Source organism: Temnothorax longispinosus, chromosome 10 (assembly GCF_030848805.1).
Source record: "Temnothorax longispinosus isolate EJ_2023e chromosome 10, Tlon_JGU_v1, whole genome shotgun sequence".
Taxonomy (NCBI): Eukaryota; Metazoa; Arthropoda; class Insecta; order Hymenoptera; family Formicidae; genus Temnothorax; species Temnothorax longispinosus.
In genome coordinates this window covers 2,136,343-2,150,844 of record NC_092367.1, presented here as the reverse complement: position 1 = coordinate 2,150,844, position 14,502 = coordinate 2,136,343, and the positions used below count along the sequence as shown (strand labels likewise).

Genomic DNA, 14,502 nt, shown 5'->3' with positions numbered 1-14,502 from the left:
GCAAGACGAAATTTGCGCGCCCAGACGTTCACGCAATACGCGCAAAACCCTGTGCGCCTGCAAAGTCATGGAGACTCTGAAGAAAAATTGCATCGACGATGCGTTCCGCGGGGATTTCATCTGGGGCTACGAACGAACTCGCGAGCTGTAATATTCCACGTGTAAAAGGCGACTTTTTCGTTTTGATCCGACAGAAAAATATAAGCTTTTTTTGTATTATAAGGACGAGTTGCTCTCTCTTAACCTTTCTGCGAGATATTAAAATCGGCATGTATTTGTGTTCGCAACAAAAATTAATTTCTTCTTAGCAATGTTATGCATTTTCAAATATTATTTGTTAAACAAGAATAGGATTGAAAATCGGAATTATCGGAGATGAGATAATAAAATCAATCGATCGGTAAAAATGATTAAAACTTCTTAAAAATTTATATCTCAGTCAACACACTTAATTTAATGTTTTTTTGATTGCGTAGAAAATATTTCCGAGGCATTCTTTGTAAGTAACTTAATTTGTTATTGTTGCTATTTATTTGTTACAGGTATATGAAATTAGCGTGTTTATTATAGGTACGATTTTATGACTAGAATATTTGCTGCGGCACGCATTGTGCTCTCTTTTAAGAATTTAATCACGGAAAAAGAGTGCTTGTGCCGCATTATATTTCATTAAAGAGCGTATGTTGATTAATCCGTTAGGAAAGCACAGCCACCATGTACGTAGGAGGAGAAAACTTATGATACTCTAGCATTCCGCAGTTCAACGAACTCGAATACCGGCGAACAAGTAATGTCAAGAATGTGACGCAAAATTTCTTAGCGCACAAACACAAATTTCCTACCGCCGCGGCGCCGCGGCGCCGGTGCAACACCGTCTTCTTTTAATTAAGCGCGATTAAACGATCTAAATTTATTCAAACTAAAGTGATCTTACGCGCTTCTCTAGATACCCAAATATCACTTAACTCTCTAACTATATTTTGTTTCTTATTTTTCTCAATTCATAAAATGTATGAATATATATACAATTTTATATAGTCACTTAGGCCCATATTTATAGTCATTACTTGGGTCTCGAGAATATCAAATGAGATCGAAATAAAATTTCAGATCTTGAAACACGAACAGTTTAATAGTTTTGATTAAAGATCAGCTGAGATTTCATTCAGCGGACGTGAAATCTTATTTATAATCTTTATCATTCAAATTTGATTAAATAAAGAAACAAATTTGGAAAGAAGAGAAAAGAGAGAATATAAAGTATCCATATATCTAAATATTAACCATTTTTCCCTACTATATTTTATTTTATAACTAATTTTTATTTCACGTAAATACATTTAAAAAATATAAACATCTTATTTTGTTCCATGTGTGTCCACATGAAGATAGTTAATATTTAAATAAATTATATTTTAAAAACGTCAATATTTTATGTACTGTCTTTATTTCTATGAGCATATTTATCTATGAGCAAAAAATTTAATCACTTATAATGTTAAAAATCTGTTCAAATAATATTATTAATATTAATTATCTTCATGATATTTTTTGAGTTGCATTTCCTGAAAAACGCGTGTAGAGAATGTGCTTAGTAAAAAGAGTAAACAATGATAACATAGTTATTAAATTTGAGAAAGCAATTTATCTTTTGTGGAAATTATATTATCATTTATCGTTTTTCGTTCAGAGTTTACTCTATCTACGAGAAATATTTCCTATTTCCTCTTTTACTTTTGCTCGCGCGTATCTGTATATAAATCTGATAATTATTTAGCCGTATCGTAATACAAGATTGCGCCAATTAATAATACGCATAATGAGCTCTCTTTACGAGCTCATTATCGTGCACTCTCTACACAATAAATCGACGACTAATTTTACTCATATTTCAGGATTAAATATACCAACATTAATCTGCCCTAGCTCATCCATTTGTAGGCAATGAATCTATGAAACGTTACTGTCTGCCTATAATACTCTTCACAGATCCATTGTCTCAAGTTTAAAAAATGCCTCGACTAACCGATCCGACGCGCAGCAGCGGAGTTGTAACACCGGGACGATCTGTAAAATACAAAAACGTATGGCAGATTATAGCAACGCTTCAAATAATTAACACTTCAAAAAGTAATTATTACGCGGACGTAACGTAGTAATAAACGATCAATTCTTTGCGATCAAGTAATAAAATAAGTAATTTTACTTACCGCTGGGTTGCTCCGCCGTTGCCCGATGCCTCCCAGGCCTCCTCCTCCTCCTCCTCGCCTTTCATTCCTTTGACGCTGCTTCATGGTACTTGCACAACACTCACTCGCGAAAATCAATCGCTATCGCGCGACACTTACTTTGTACGGCACTTTCGACGCTGTTCGCACATTCGACATCGCAAGAGATAATCTCGTCTGCCGTTTTATATTCGCCACGAACGCGTTTCGGGAAATAATGACAACACGGAGCAGAGAGAGAGAGAGAGAGAGAGAGAGAGAGAGAGAGAGAGCTCGCGCCGGCCGGTGCTTACGCGTTCGAGTCTCGAGCACGTTTAACAAAGCAATTATGTACACTCTACCGGCAGGAATGCCTGGACATAATACATATACAAATACATGTACATATATGTCATATACGTATCAAAATGTCCAGGCATTCCTGCCGGTCAGTGTACGCAAACCTTGGCGCGCGTCGAAAAAACAAGCGCTCAGTTGCGGCATACCGGTTCGTCTCCGCTACGAAATATTTAATACAGTATATTGTAAAATAATACACGCCGAATATTCCTTGCAACCGTAATTCACATTTCTTTTCCGTCCTGTTGCTCCGAAAGAGATCGCGCGAAATATCTTTTTCGATAAGCAGCCCCGACATGAGAAACTAATTGCGAGGATTAACCGCGTAGTTGTTAATGTAGAAGAGAATCGCGTTTGGCGTCTCGTGCGTGGTGAATAACTTTGGCCGACGGCGACGTTTGCCGTATATAAAACTCTATCCTGCACCGTCTTACGCAGCCGACCTTCTCTTGTCCGCCATATTAATCTCTACTCCCCAATCCCCTACTCTCGCTACCGAATACTACCGATCGTCGCTCGCCGCGACACATCGATATATCGATATGCCATCTCACTCGACTCTCTCATTCGACTTACAACTTACAACGCGTGATAAATAAATAAAACGTACGCCGACACATCGTCGTCACGAAATATCTCACACGGCATGAAATGAATGAATGGCGTGAATACTCCATTTTTCCCGAACGAGACGACAATTCCGTAATTTCTATCTATCGTTTTGCCTATACCGCTTTGAAAGAATAAGAGATCGCGCGAAGTAAGCTGTCAAAAATCTCTCAAAAAAATAATCGTCGCCTCTCTTGTAGTACGCGCTTACGTAAGAAAGCTAATCGCAAGAATTGGTCGATCGCGCACCGATAATTGTTAATTGTAGAAAAGAATCACGTTCCGTGTGTCCCGCAGCAACTTGTCCGCGTGTTCGTGTCGCGAGTTGGTAATGCGACACGTTACGGCTTACGGCGCGTTACACGGAGCGACGTTGCCTACTCGGATCTCGCCGTACGAATGATAACAGCGCGCCTGAGCGCGCCGACCTCGTAAACACAACACAGCTAGCGCGCTACGGTGCTACGCGACGGTTGCCTAAACGTACGCGATGTTTGAAAAAATCAACCGTCTCGCGATTTAACTTCTGGTAAATATACCGAGGCTATTTATCGAAGAAGATACCTCGCGCGATATCTATTCCTTAGAATTCCTTCGAGAGAATTCTGTTCCTTGCTGTTGAAACTGATATCAATGAATTAATTATTATCGCATATCGTATATGTATTTGTATATTTTGTTTTCTAAACTCATTGGTATCGCCATAATAATTCTGTTCAGAGCGTTTTGGAAATCTTAACGGGAAAAGTAATTCGCTAATTCTAATCCAGCAAGTTTTATTATTTTATTTACGTGTGTATGTGTAATTAATAATAACAAATGTGTTTTAATACCGCACAAATAATATATATATCTTTCTTTAATAAAGATTTGAATAACTAATTATTTTAAAGGAAATCTTTTAAAATCCAATGCTTAAAGAATTAATTTATCTTCAATACAATTATAATTCGCCAGTGATAAAATAATAAAACAAGACGTGTGAATCGGCCTGACTGGCAGTAATTTATTGATGTAACAACGTTTCAACCCTTACTTTGTTCTTATTAAGTTAATTTAACAATAATAGAACATTGTGCGTCAAAATTACATAAATATTTGAGTCATAATTAAAAATTGTGTAAGCGCGGTCGGTGAACAGAAATAGAACAAAAATATAAACTTGGTTAAGAGACATGATCACAAAGCCCTACCTTCCAAAAAATATTAACCGAATGAATATAAATACAAAAAAAAATTGCTTTGATCATGTCTCTCAACCAAGTTTATGTTTTTGCAAATTTTTTTTGTATTTGTATTCATTCGGTTAATATTTTTTTGGAAGGTAGGGCTTTGATCATGTCTCTCGACCAAGTTTATATTTTTGTTCTATTTCTGTTCACCGACCGCTTACACAATTTTTAATTATAACTCAAATATTTCTGTAATTTTGACGCACAATGTTCTATCATTGTTAAATTAACTTGATAAGGACCCAAAGTAAGGTCGTTACGTCGTTACGTCGTTACGTCAATAAATTACTGCCAGTCAGGCCGATTCACACGTCTTGTTTTATAATTTACCTCCGTTTAAAAAGAAGGATTAAATATATTTGCGAGTAACAATTAAAAATTATCAACTTATCAATACATTAGCCAGGTTACCGATAATACATATTGTACGTAATAGAATCTATAATACACACAAAAAAAGCAAAATCAGCCGAGCAGTAAAAATTGATAACAGATAACAGATTGATAAGTTACGAGTTTGAATTTACAATTTATCGACAATATTATTGGCTAAAATATGAAATAACCCTCTATCAAAAATCTATCAGGCTATTAAGGAACTGTGAAGAACAGAACTCAACATGTCCCGCGAAACCAACTTCAGTCGAGTTTCTCAGTGAAATTACGGTTTCAGACATATATCAAGAATATCTAATTGACTCCATCTAATGTATTATATATTCACTGTATCAACGTCATTCTACAATTATTTCTGAAGACCGGTTTCAACAGAATTTCTCAGCAGTGAGCAGACACATGGACTACAAAAATATGGACCTTACTACGCCGTGTAATGATCATTTTCTACTACGTCGAAAATTGTCGAAAATTAAGCATTTCAACATATTCTTTCTCCTAAAATCCGGTCTATTCCTGGATAGACGATCGAGATCAATGACGAGATTTATTTAGAGAGTGCATTGAATTTTTTCGTCGGATAAATCTCTCCCTTTCTTTTTCTCCCCTCCCCCCCTTCCCCCTTTCCCCTTTCTCTCCTTGATGTACTTGGGCCTCGTCTTCCGGCAAAATGCAGTCGGATAAACTGCATCGCTGCCTGATCGCACGTGTCTCCCCACGTCCGACCTCGACACTTTGTTCGCCGAGGCGGATTATTCTCGACGGTTCGAGCCGCTTCCCTTTCGGAGTGCGTTCGACCGTTTCGGACGACGAGCGCGCACGTGAAAGCCACCACAATTCCCTTCGATAAACAGCAAACGCGCACAAATGTCCATCCCCTCGCTCTCAACCGCCCCTCGCGCGCGCGCGCGCGCGCCCTTAGTTTTCATCAATCTGAAGATACTCTCGGCGAAACCGTTTGCGGCACTCGAGAGTGCTATCGCTCGCTATCACTCGCTATCGTTCGCCAGCAGTGGGCAAGATAAAAGGGCAAACACGTGGAAAGAGTGAAGTGCCGGCGAATCTATCTTGTGCGCGTTTCACCGAATAAAATGCGGACTCTTCGTTAAAAGTGAATGCCTTATTATCGCAGATTGAAAGCAAAAAGCAATTGGATATTGACACATTTACCTCCGTCGATCTTTGCATGAAAATATGGAATAGAGTGATAGAATTAAAAAAAAACAATTTGAACGATGCGACAGATCGGTATCGCAGATTAAAATAAAAATTGTGTATTCTATCGTTCTGAATAAAGCACATTTTTGCATTTACCTGCAGTCTATTACTGTCACTGCATATGCATATATACATAGTTGCACACACGTGTAAAAAATTCTAAAAATTCCAAGAACGTTTGCATAATACAAAATCCTCCGCAAATAGTTCCGTGCAAGTACCACGGAAAAGTCCAACGCAAAAGACAGTACCCGGGCATTCGCGACGACGACGACGGTGAAGAGTTAATTTCGCGAAAACGCATTAAACGTGCGGCGACGAAGGGGCAGAAGGTAGAGGAGACCAAGGACCAAGGAACGCAATAAAGGTACTCGACTGCGGACGCAATGGAATAAAGGGAGACGAGGACAGAAAGAGAGAGAGAGAAAGAGAGACAGAGAGAGACACGTACAACCGGCAAGAAACGCGCGGCGATATTATCCTTCGCTTCCGCGTAGCGTTCGAGTGCTGCGCGCGCGAGAAATCCTCTCTCTCTCTCTCTCTCTCTCTCTCTCTCTCTCTCTCTCTCTCTCTCTCTCTCTCTCTCTCTCTCTCTCTCTCTCTCTCTCTCCTTGTATATTACCCGCAAAAATTGTCACTGACCCGTCCTACCGGGATTCCGCGGTTCACTGCACCACGCCCGTGCAAAGCATCCGACCGCGTGTGCGTTCACCGATGCACGCGCGTGCGAATACCCGATCGCGACGCCGCGCCGTACGCGTTCTCTCCGATCTCCCCGGGATTCGGTACTGCAACTTTAAAGACCGTAGCGGTACCGCAGACCGCTATTTCAATCGAAAATATTTCGCCCGTGGAGAAGCTGAAGTTTGCCGTTAAACGTTTTCGTTTTGATCGACATGCCTTTTGGGCGAAAAGCGAAAATTGCTCACTTCGGCGGATCTCTTTCGAAATGGTACGAATATTTATTTCAAGTATTAATTTTCGTGGCTCTAAAATGTAAAGACATTGCTTTTACTGCTGGACATGTAATAAAAGAACCTACGTATGATGTTCTATTCTATATGTGATAATCTAATTTTAATCTTAGCTCTCCCCTTATTAATGACGTAAGTTTCTGAAAAGACTTCAGTCTAAAAATATCAAAGATCGATTACATGATTTTCTCTTATGTTAATACATTTATAATCGAAGAGATTCTAACCCGATTGACCTAATTAATAATAAAATGCCATTATGCAGTTGCAATAATGCTAGCAAATATTTCTCATATTAAAACTAAGAATTGTCAAAGTCTCATAAAGTCTCTCTTTCTAAAATAATCAATTCAATTATATAGATATGTTTATAAAATTAAAAAATTAACGTTTCTCTCTACATTTCTTGCTATGGAAGCTCAGTTATATGTATCGTCAGCTAAATGGCAAACGAGTAACAAGACAGCGATCGCCCGTAGCTCGATTGCACAGCCAGTGTCGTTACAGTCAATAAAAGAGAGAGAGAGAGAGAGAGAGAGAGAGAGAGAGAGAGAGAGGTCGTTACTCCAGGTCTTCCCCCGCATCTTTAAGACCGGCCACCGTATGCAATACACTCCGGAGAGTGTACCGCGTGTCTGTATTTAAGTACGCGTTGCAAACGATCTGCCTCTGGGGTATGCGCGAGAGAGACTCGAGACCTCGAGAGTTCCCGCGGCAAAAAGAAGACGAGCTTAGCCTTCTCCGCGCGTCGGCGATGGGTGGAGGGAGGACACGGGGGAGCGAGAGAAAGGGTGGACGAGAGAGGAAGGAGGCGAGGGGGGGACCGGTGAAGGAAAGAAAGGGAGAAAAAGGGAGGAAAAAAGAAAATACCGAGAGAACCGGGCTATGTTGTGGCTGTCTCTCCGTGTATATGCACGTGAGTGTGCACGTACACACGATTAAATATACACGCGCACAGACGCGTATCAGCACCGTGATACGTAATACGTGATATCAGAGAATCACCCGGTCCTGGGCCGGTTTGTGCCTCACCGCCTCTATCTCACCCTCGCCTCTCCTACATTCGCCCGTGAACCCGGCTACTCCCCTCTCGCGCGTTTCTTCCTTTCTTTCGCCCGTAGTGCCCCACGGCACTTTGAACCTCTCCTACGCCACGCGATATCACGAGTGCCACGCCGTGCCACACTAGCAATCGAGCGCGTACTACCTTCGGATCCCTGTACAGCTGTGCCCCTTCCTCCCTCGCCCCCCTGCCGCGTTTCTCCGCTCTTCAGCCGCGTCGACTTAAGGCCCGTTTAGACCTAACGATTTCCGAAGGTCTTATCGTACAAGAACGACTAGCCACGTAACATGCAAAGTTCTGCATGTGTGATTTTGTCGCGATGCAGTAATAATATGTTATCATCTGAATATATGCGCTATACAAATTTCAGTTCAGCCAAACATTTAAATATTTTTGCATAGAGTCGTTGAATAAGTCTTAAAAGACACGCTAATTATATTTTTATATAATACATGAAACAAAATGCTCTTCTGCCATAAAGCATTTGATCATCTGCCGGTTATATATATGTATAAAAACACTCTGGTAATATGAAAAATGAAATATATTTAATCGGGATATATTTGCGCATTTTTCGCGCAACGCGGGATTTCACAACTTCATTTCAATAAAACACGAGATTCATCCAAGTGAAAAGGATTGAAAATCAAATATAATTCCGCATCGTTATAGCTCCGATATTGAATTCTGCAAGATAATTAAAACTAGCATTCAGTTCCCTTTATATAAAAGTCGTTCACTTAACGAGCGAAATTCTAAAAGGTAAATGCGACGCAGGCTTTTCCTATGTTATGGAAATTATCATACTGATCTCAGCTCGACTTTCCCTTTCTGAAAAGAACTTTTTTTCGAAAGATTTCGTTTTGTCTAAATGGGCCTTTATCCGTTCTCGCTTGCGCTCGCTGCTCCTCATCTTCGCTCGCTCACAACCTCCTTTACTCCCGCGCTACCTCGTCCAACTTTTCCGTCGCCTTAAGGGGCCACGGTACGCGGATACGCTCTTTGTGACACGCGAATCGAGGCGTGGCTGTTTAAGGCAGGCAGGCAGACGCAACTCCGTCGGCGCGGCGCGGCGCGGCGTTTCCCCCTCGATCAGGAAATTGCGAACGTCGCGGTGCGCTTACCGTACCTTGATTTTTCGACAGCGACTTTCCCCCTTTCCCGTCAGACTTCCGGCGTCTCTTTTACCTGCCTGCCCTCCCGCCGCGCTGAAGAAAGAGCAGGCAGATTTCAGTCGCCTCGAGGACGCTCCACGACGGCAGAAGACTGCATGGATGAGGTGAGGTCTCGCGCGCGCCCGACTTCTTCTCTCGCTCGACAAACGCCACACACAGCGGTGTGAGGAAACGAAACTCGAAAATTTAAGGGCGTGAAACTTGTGCACCTCAAGGAAAAAAATGGCAACTCAACTCTCGCCGGAAATAAAAAACATCCTGAGTACAAAAATAACGATTTTGTGGAATTTAATTTTTAATTTAATTTAATTTTTATACATTGCGAAAGAACGCGAGAAGATTGTTTTCTATACCGTGCTGATTTTTATATACGCGCGTTACATAGATTATATATTGCAAGCAATAAGGCAATCGCAAAAGCGTTACACTTATTTCCTCGCTGTTACGTAACATTCTAATTTCCGCAAGCTACTTCCGCTTTGCTCGTGACGGTTCTCGCCGAACGCGCAGTCTATACCGCGACAATTTTCAGACTTTAAAGATCAGAGAGGTTGCGCGATGATGTCTGCAGAACTGCGGGATGTACTTACCCTTCGCAAACAATCGATTCTGCGCGAGTAAACTTGACACAGAGGATCAGGGTCAACCCTCGTCTATTTGCCGCTAACTACTAAGTAATCGAATCTTGTAATATATTGCCGTAGACTTAGACCATTAGGTACACAGAGATATGCATATTTATGCATATTTACGCGGGACCATGCAAGATTCATGAAGCTTGCGAATGTAATATTCGACTGGGAGCATACGCGGTTAAATTTCTTATCCGCGGAGTTCCAACAAGAATTGCAAAACGAGCGGAGTTTTCTGCACCTTATAAAAGACAGATTATCTCAATAAAAAAAAAACGTATAATCCATTCGATATACATTAAGAATTATATGACTTTGTTTTTTTATAAATTCTAATCTCTTTCTAACTTGTACATGTCTTGAGAACTTTTCTAAATATTATTGTCGACGCATTTATGATATTAAAAGCAAGAATTTGTAATATCCTTCAAGAAATTCAATAAAGACGCCGTTCGCGGGACTTAAATACCCAGAAAATTAATGGGAAATAGAGAGCGACGTTCCACACACAGCGTCACGCGTCAGACGTCTATTAAAACGTGGTCTTTTATCGATTAAGCGGATTTACAATCAATTAAGGTCGGGAATCGAGAGAGCCCGGCTATATCGATGATTATTATTATTATTGTGGTCCTTCATCGCCGCGCGCACTCACAATCAGCCATCACTCAGTCACGTTTAAGACCAATCAAGACCATCGGCCGTAGTTATTAGCGTGTCGATTAAGCGCCAACGTGCAACTTACAAACGTGATTTTATCGTTACGACGCGATACGGGCGATAAACGCTACGGCAATTTTCCAACGCCGGAATAAGGACGATCGTTATCCGATTGATAAACAAGTTTTTTTACACGACGCGAATTGCGTCCGCGAGGGAACGTATTATTATACGGTATAACGGGCTTCAATCTATTATTATGAAATCGCTAAATTATACAGATTAAAGTCTCGGACGTAGGCTAGAAGCTTGAATCGAGCACAGAGAGCGGGTAACCGCGGGCGTCGGAGAATAACTCTTTTAACGCGCGCGCGCGCGCGTGCACTGAAAGAGCGCCGGTTGATTAGGCGCAGATTATTTCCCGCTATTTGCATCTCAAGTCCGACAAGTACTGCTTACGCACGTTCAGCTCACAGCGGATTGCATTATCGCGATTGCAGACACGAACACCCGTGCCGTGCCGCACATGCACGCGGCATTCCCGTGATTAGCCGACGAGCAGGCAGACTAATTACCGAAATATCGGGTGCAACACGCGAGTATTACCTCGTACGTCAACATTAATGTGTAATAATGGCCGGGGCATCGTTGCGCAAAAGCTCCGGACACACGTGCGTAAAGCACGGCGGCGGGAGGAGGCGTGGACGATCCCCGAGCGGTGACGCGAGAAGGGAAAGAGAAATAGAGAAGACAAAGTGACGGATGATTACGTGTCAAAACGCGACATAACGTTTCGCGTCGAGGGCGAGCGGATCGCGGCTGACATGATTGCGACCCGCACCCGTAGAGCTCTGCGATCAGCTGCGACCCGGTATCTTCGCACAGCCCCAGCCCTCGCTGATAAACGAGCCTGTTGCAAATTACTTTATCGCGACTGCACTTTCAGCGGGCCCTCTCTCTCCCCCCCGTCCGCACCGCCCGGCCTCGATAAACGCCCTCGGCGAGATGCATTATTCAGAAGACGCTATTCGGCTAAATTGTGCGCCCGACTAACCGGCGAAAATGCCTAACGACGTGATTGACAAATAATCGGATTATTTACAATTACGTAAATCGCGATTCTATGATGTCAGAATGCGTTATGCGAGCGATCAATATTTCCTAACCGCTTAAAAATGAAGAGAAACAAATATCGTTGCGAGTTCAATATCGGTGAGTATCGAGCTACGTAACTGCTTTTTGAAATGTGGGTATTTACCCGGCAAACAGGGTGCTTACAAAACGAATGTGTGTGAACCCCGAAGCGATTCGCCATTTTCGTTGAATCATCCGCGATCGATTCGCCAGAGGTGATCGGCATACGCCACAACCGCGGATGTCGACGATTAGGAGGGCATTGTAGCATGATTTTCTTGGCGATTTTCTTGACAGCGCGCGGCACGAACGCTATCGATCTTAACACCGAGGTCAACTATATCGGCTGGTGCCGTCTCGAGATATAATGGGTGGCGAGTGCAAACAAAAGCGAGCGTCCACGCGCCGCGCCGCGCCGCCCGCCTGTCTGACGGCAATCAATTACGGAATTGCTGGAGTCAGGCGGTTTTGACTGGGCCGTGCGGGCAATTTATCAGATTAATCGCGGAGGAAGTGATTCCCGGCGGATGATGGGACCAACGCGGCGAGCGAGCGGGCTCCATATGTCAGGAAGTGACCAGGTGTCGGCGTCCAGACCGACCGGCGTGGCGGCCTGGAAAGCGAAACGCGACGGGAGCAACGTATGTAGCGCGCCGAGAAGGGGGTTGGAGGTGGGTTCGTGGGTTGGCGTGGCACATCCACGCGGGACACGCGATATCGAAACCAGCTGTCGATCCCCGAGTATCGTGTCGTTGCGCCACGTTGTCCGATGTACGCGTCCCGTCCGTTGTATTCCCAGGTAGAACGGAGAATGCAGACGAACCGCGTTCAAAGGCGATATATCCTCGCGAGACCGTCGGCGTCGCCGCCGCGCCGCCGCAATTTCGCCGTCGGTATCAGTCGGTGCGCAATTTGCGCGGGTGTTATCTCGCGGTGGCGACGACAACGGAGGAATACGATAAGCGCTCGGTGGCGCTTTGAAGTATGAAAAGTGCGATAGTACCTGCGTTAACGCGACGCGACGTGACGTCGGAAAGTCGTATCTATTGTCGCGTTATGAAATATACGTTCCCGATAAAATGGACGTAGGTATTCTTAACTGACGATATCGCGAACGATAACGATATGGAACGAGATAGAAATATCGAGAGACGCGCAATTATATTAACGCCTGATTGCGATCAATTACGTGATATGTTTTACGCGTATTTAATTATGCTCCAATTTCAACGATGAGAGACGCGCAAATACGCGTAAATAGTACGCATGATTGATTAACAGAACGGCAATGTATTTTTCATCGCCGATCCCGCTAATGACTCGCACATATAGAAACGCGAGATTCCGCGGCGTGCAAAATGCGATAGGAGAACAACGGGGGAGTTCGGCGCAAAACTATACGCGTTTCCAAGCACGTCGAAGTGCGTATAGCGTATATACGTATACGAGCGAGGTAGATTGAAACTCAATTATTGGTCGTGTTAACGGGCTTGGCACCGCATCATCCATTATTTTCGGATTTTGCCCGTGCGGCTAGGCACATAAATTACGCGCCGGAGTTCATCATCAAATATACATATATTATCGCGCCGCGTATTCCGCCGGGCGCAACGTCATTCTTCAGTATATATAAAATCTATATCCCTCCTAGTCTCTACTGTCCACTCCGCAACCACCCGGACACGATAGCCGACGTTAACCGCGCGAGGTTTCAATTTCGGCACTATCGCGTGTTGCAAAGCATATGATTATTGACAGTGGATCTAACAGTAAACAATCCGAATTATCTTTATGTATTACGATTTTTTGCAATTTTAGCCATTCTTTTTCTCTTAGTCTTCATATATTCACATATATAAAAAAAACCCTCTTTTGATCTGATACTGGTCTGATTTTCGATCGACTTTCCGTGCGTTAATTGTGATAATAGAAATATATCACGCGCGTTGAAAATGGCATTGGTGAAAATGTTGAAGATCGTTTACTCACCTTTTGCGCTTTGCAGGCGGCGGCCAACGGCAGAACGTCGTGAGGATGCGCGGCATGACGATCGCGAAGACACAGGGCGCATATCGCGATTTTGCAAAGGGCGCAGTAGAGGGTCACCGCTTCGCCATTGTGATCGTTGCAGATCGGCGTGCCCTCCGGCCGAGATCCCTTGCTCCCGCTTGATTGCCAGCTGCCTCTCGGTGGTCCCAGATTGTGGGTCGCCAATGGGCCCCTCTTCGGATGGCAAGACTCCCTACAGGCATCGCAGTATAAAACCTGAAAGAAGAATCGTCGAGTTTCGAATTTGCGAAATACTATAAAGAAATATTAAAATACGAAAGGGAACGCGCTTATGTCCACTTTCAACACACCGATTTCATAATAGCTGACCGAATGTCTACAGAAAAAGAATTGTCGCAATATTTTTTCCTTTGTTTTTCTTTACCATATTTTTATTAAATAATAAATGCGCGCAGATGTATGCGTCGATAAAATTTTCTTAGTTATGTCAAACATCAAATACATTCCATTTTTATCGAAGTTATACTAACGTAATTGTAGACTGAACTCGCCAATAATCATTAATTTTAAGAATTATTATTTCTCTTCTGGAATTTTTGCGATATTGTTGAGCGCCATCAAATATTCCGCGTTCGCTCGGTATTTCCTTCTCGGAAATAATATCATTTCGATTATCGATAGCCGAGGTATTGTCGTCGCGCGCGGAAATGTTGCCGGCAACGAATGAATTTGCAGGCGCCGTCGATTCTCTCTTTTTTTTTTTTCCACGCGCGCAACGAGGAGTTGCGACCGGCGCGGCGTGGACGCGCGAGTGTAAAATCACAGAAAAAAT

The 14,502-nt window shown here is 43.0% G+C and overlaps 1 protein-coding gene across 4 annotated transcripts in view; it reads right to left on the bottom strand.

The window, feature by feature from the left end:
* Positions 1 to 14,502, bottom strand: part of Trim9 (E3 ubiquitin-protein ligase Trim9) — a 99,857-nt gene that overhangs the window by 80,954 nt on the left and 4,401 nt on the right. For all 4 annotated transcript variants that reach the window (XM_071790405.1, XM_071790404.1, XM_071790407.1 and 1 more), the window contains exon 2: positions 13,650 to 13,925. In XM_071790405.1, coding sequence (XP_071646506.1) covers positions 13,650 to 13,925 — 276 coding nt within the window. The remainder of the gene's footprint in view (positions 1 to 13,649; positions 13,926 to 14,502) is intronic.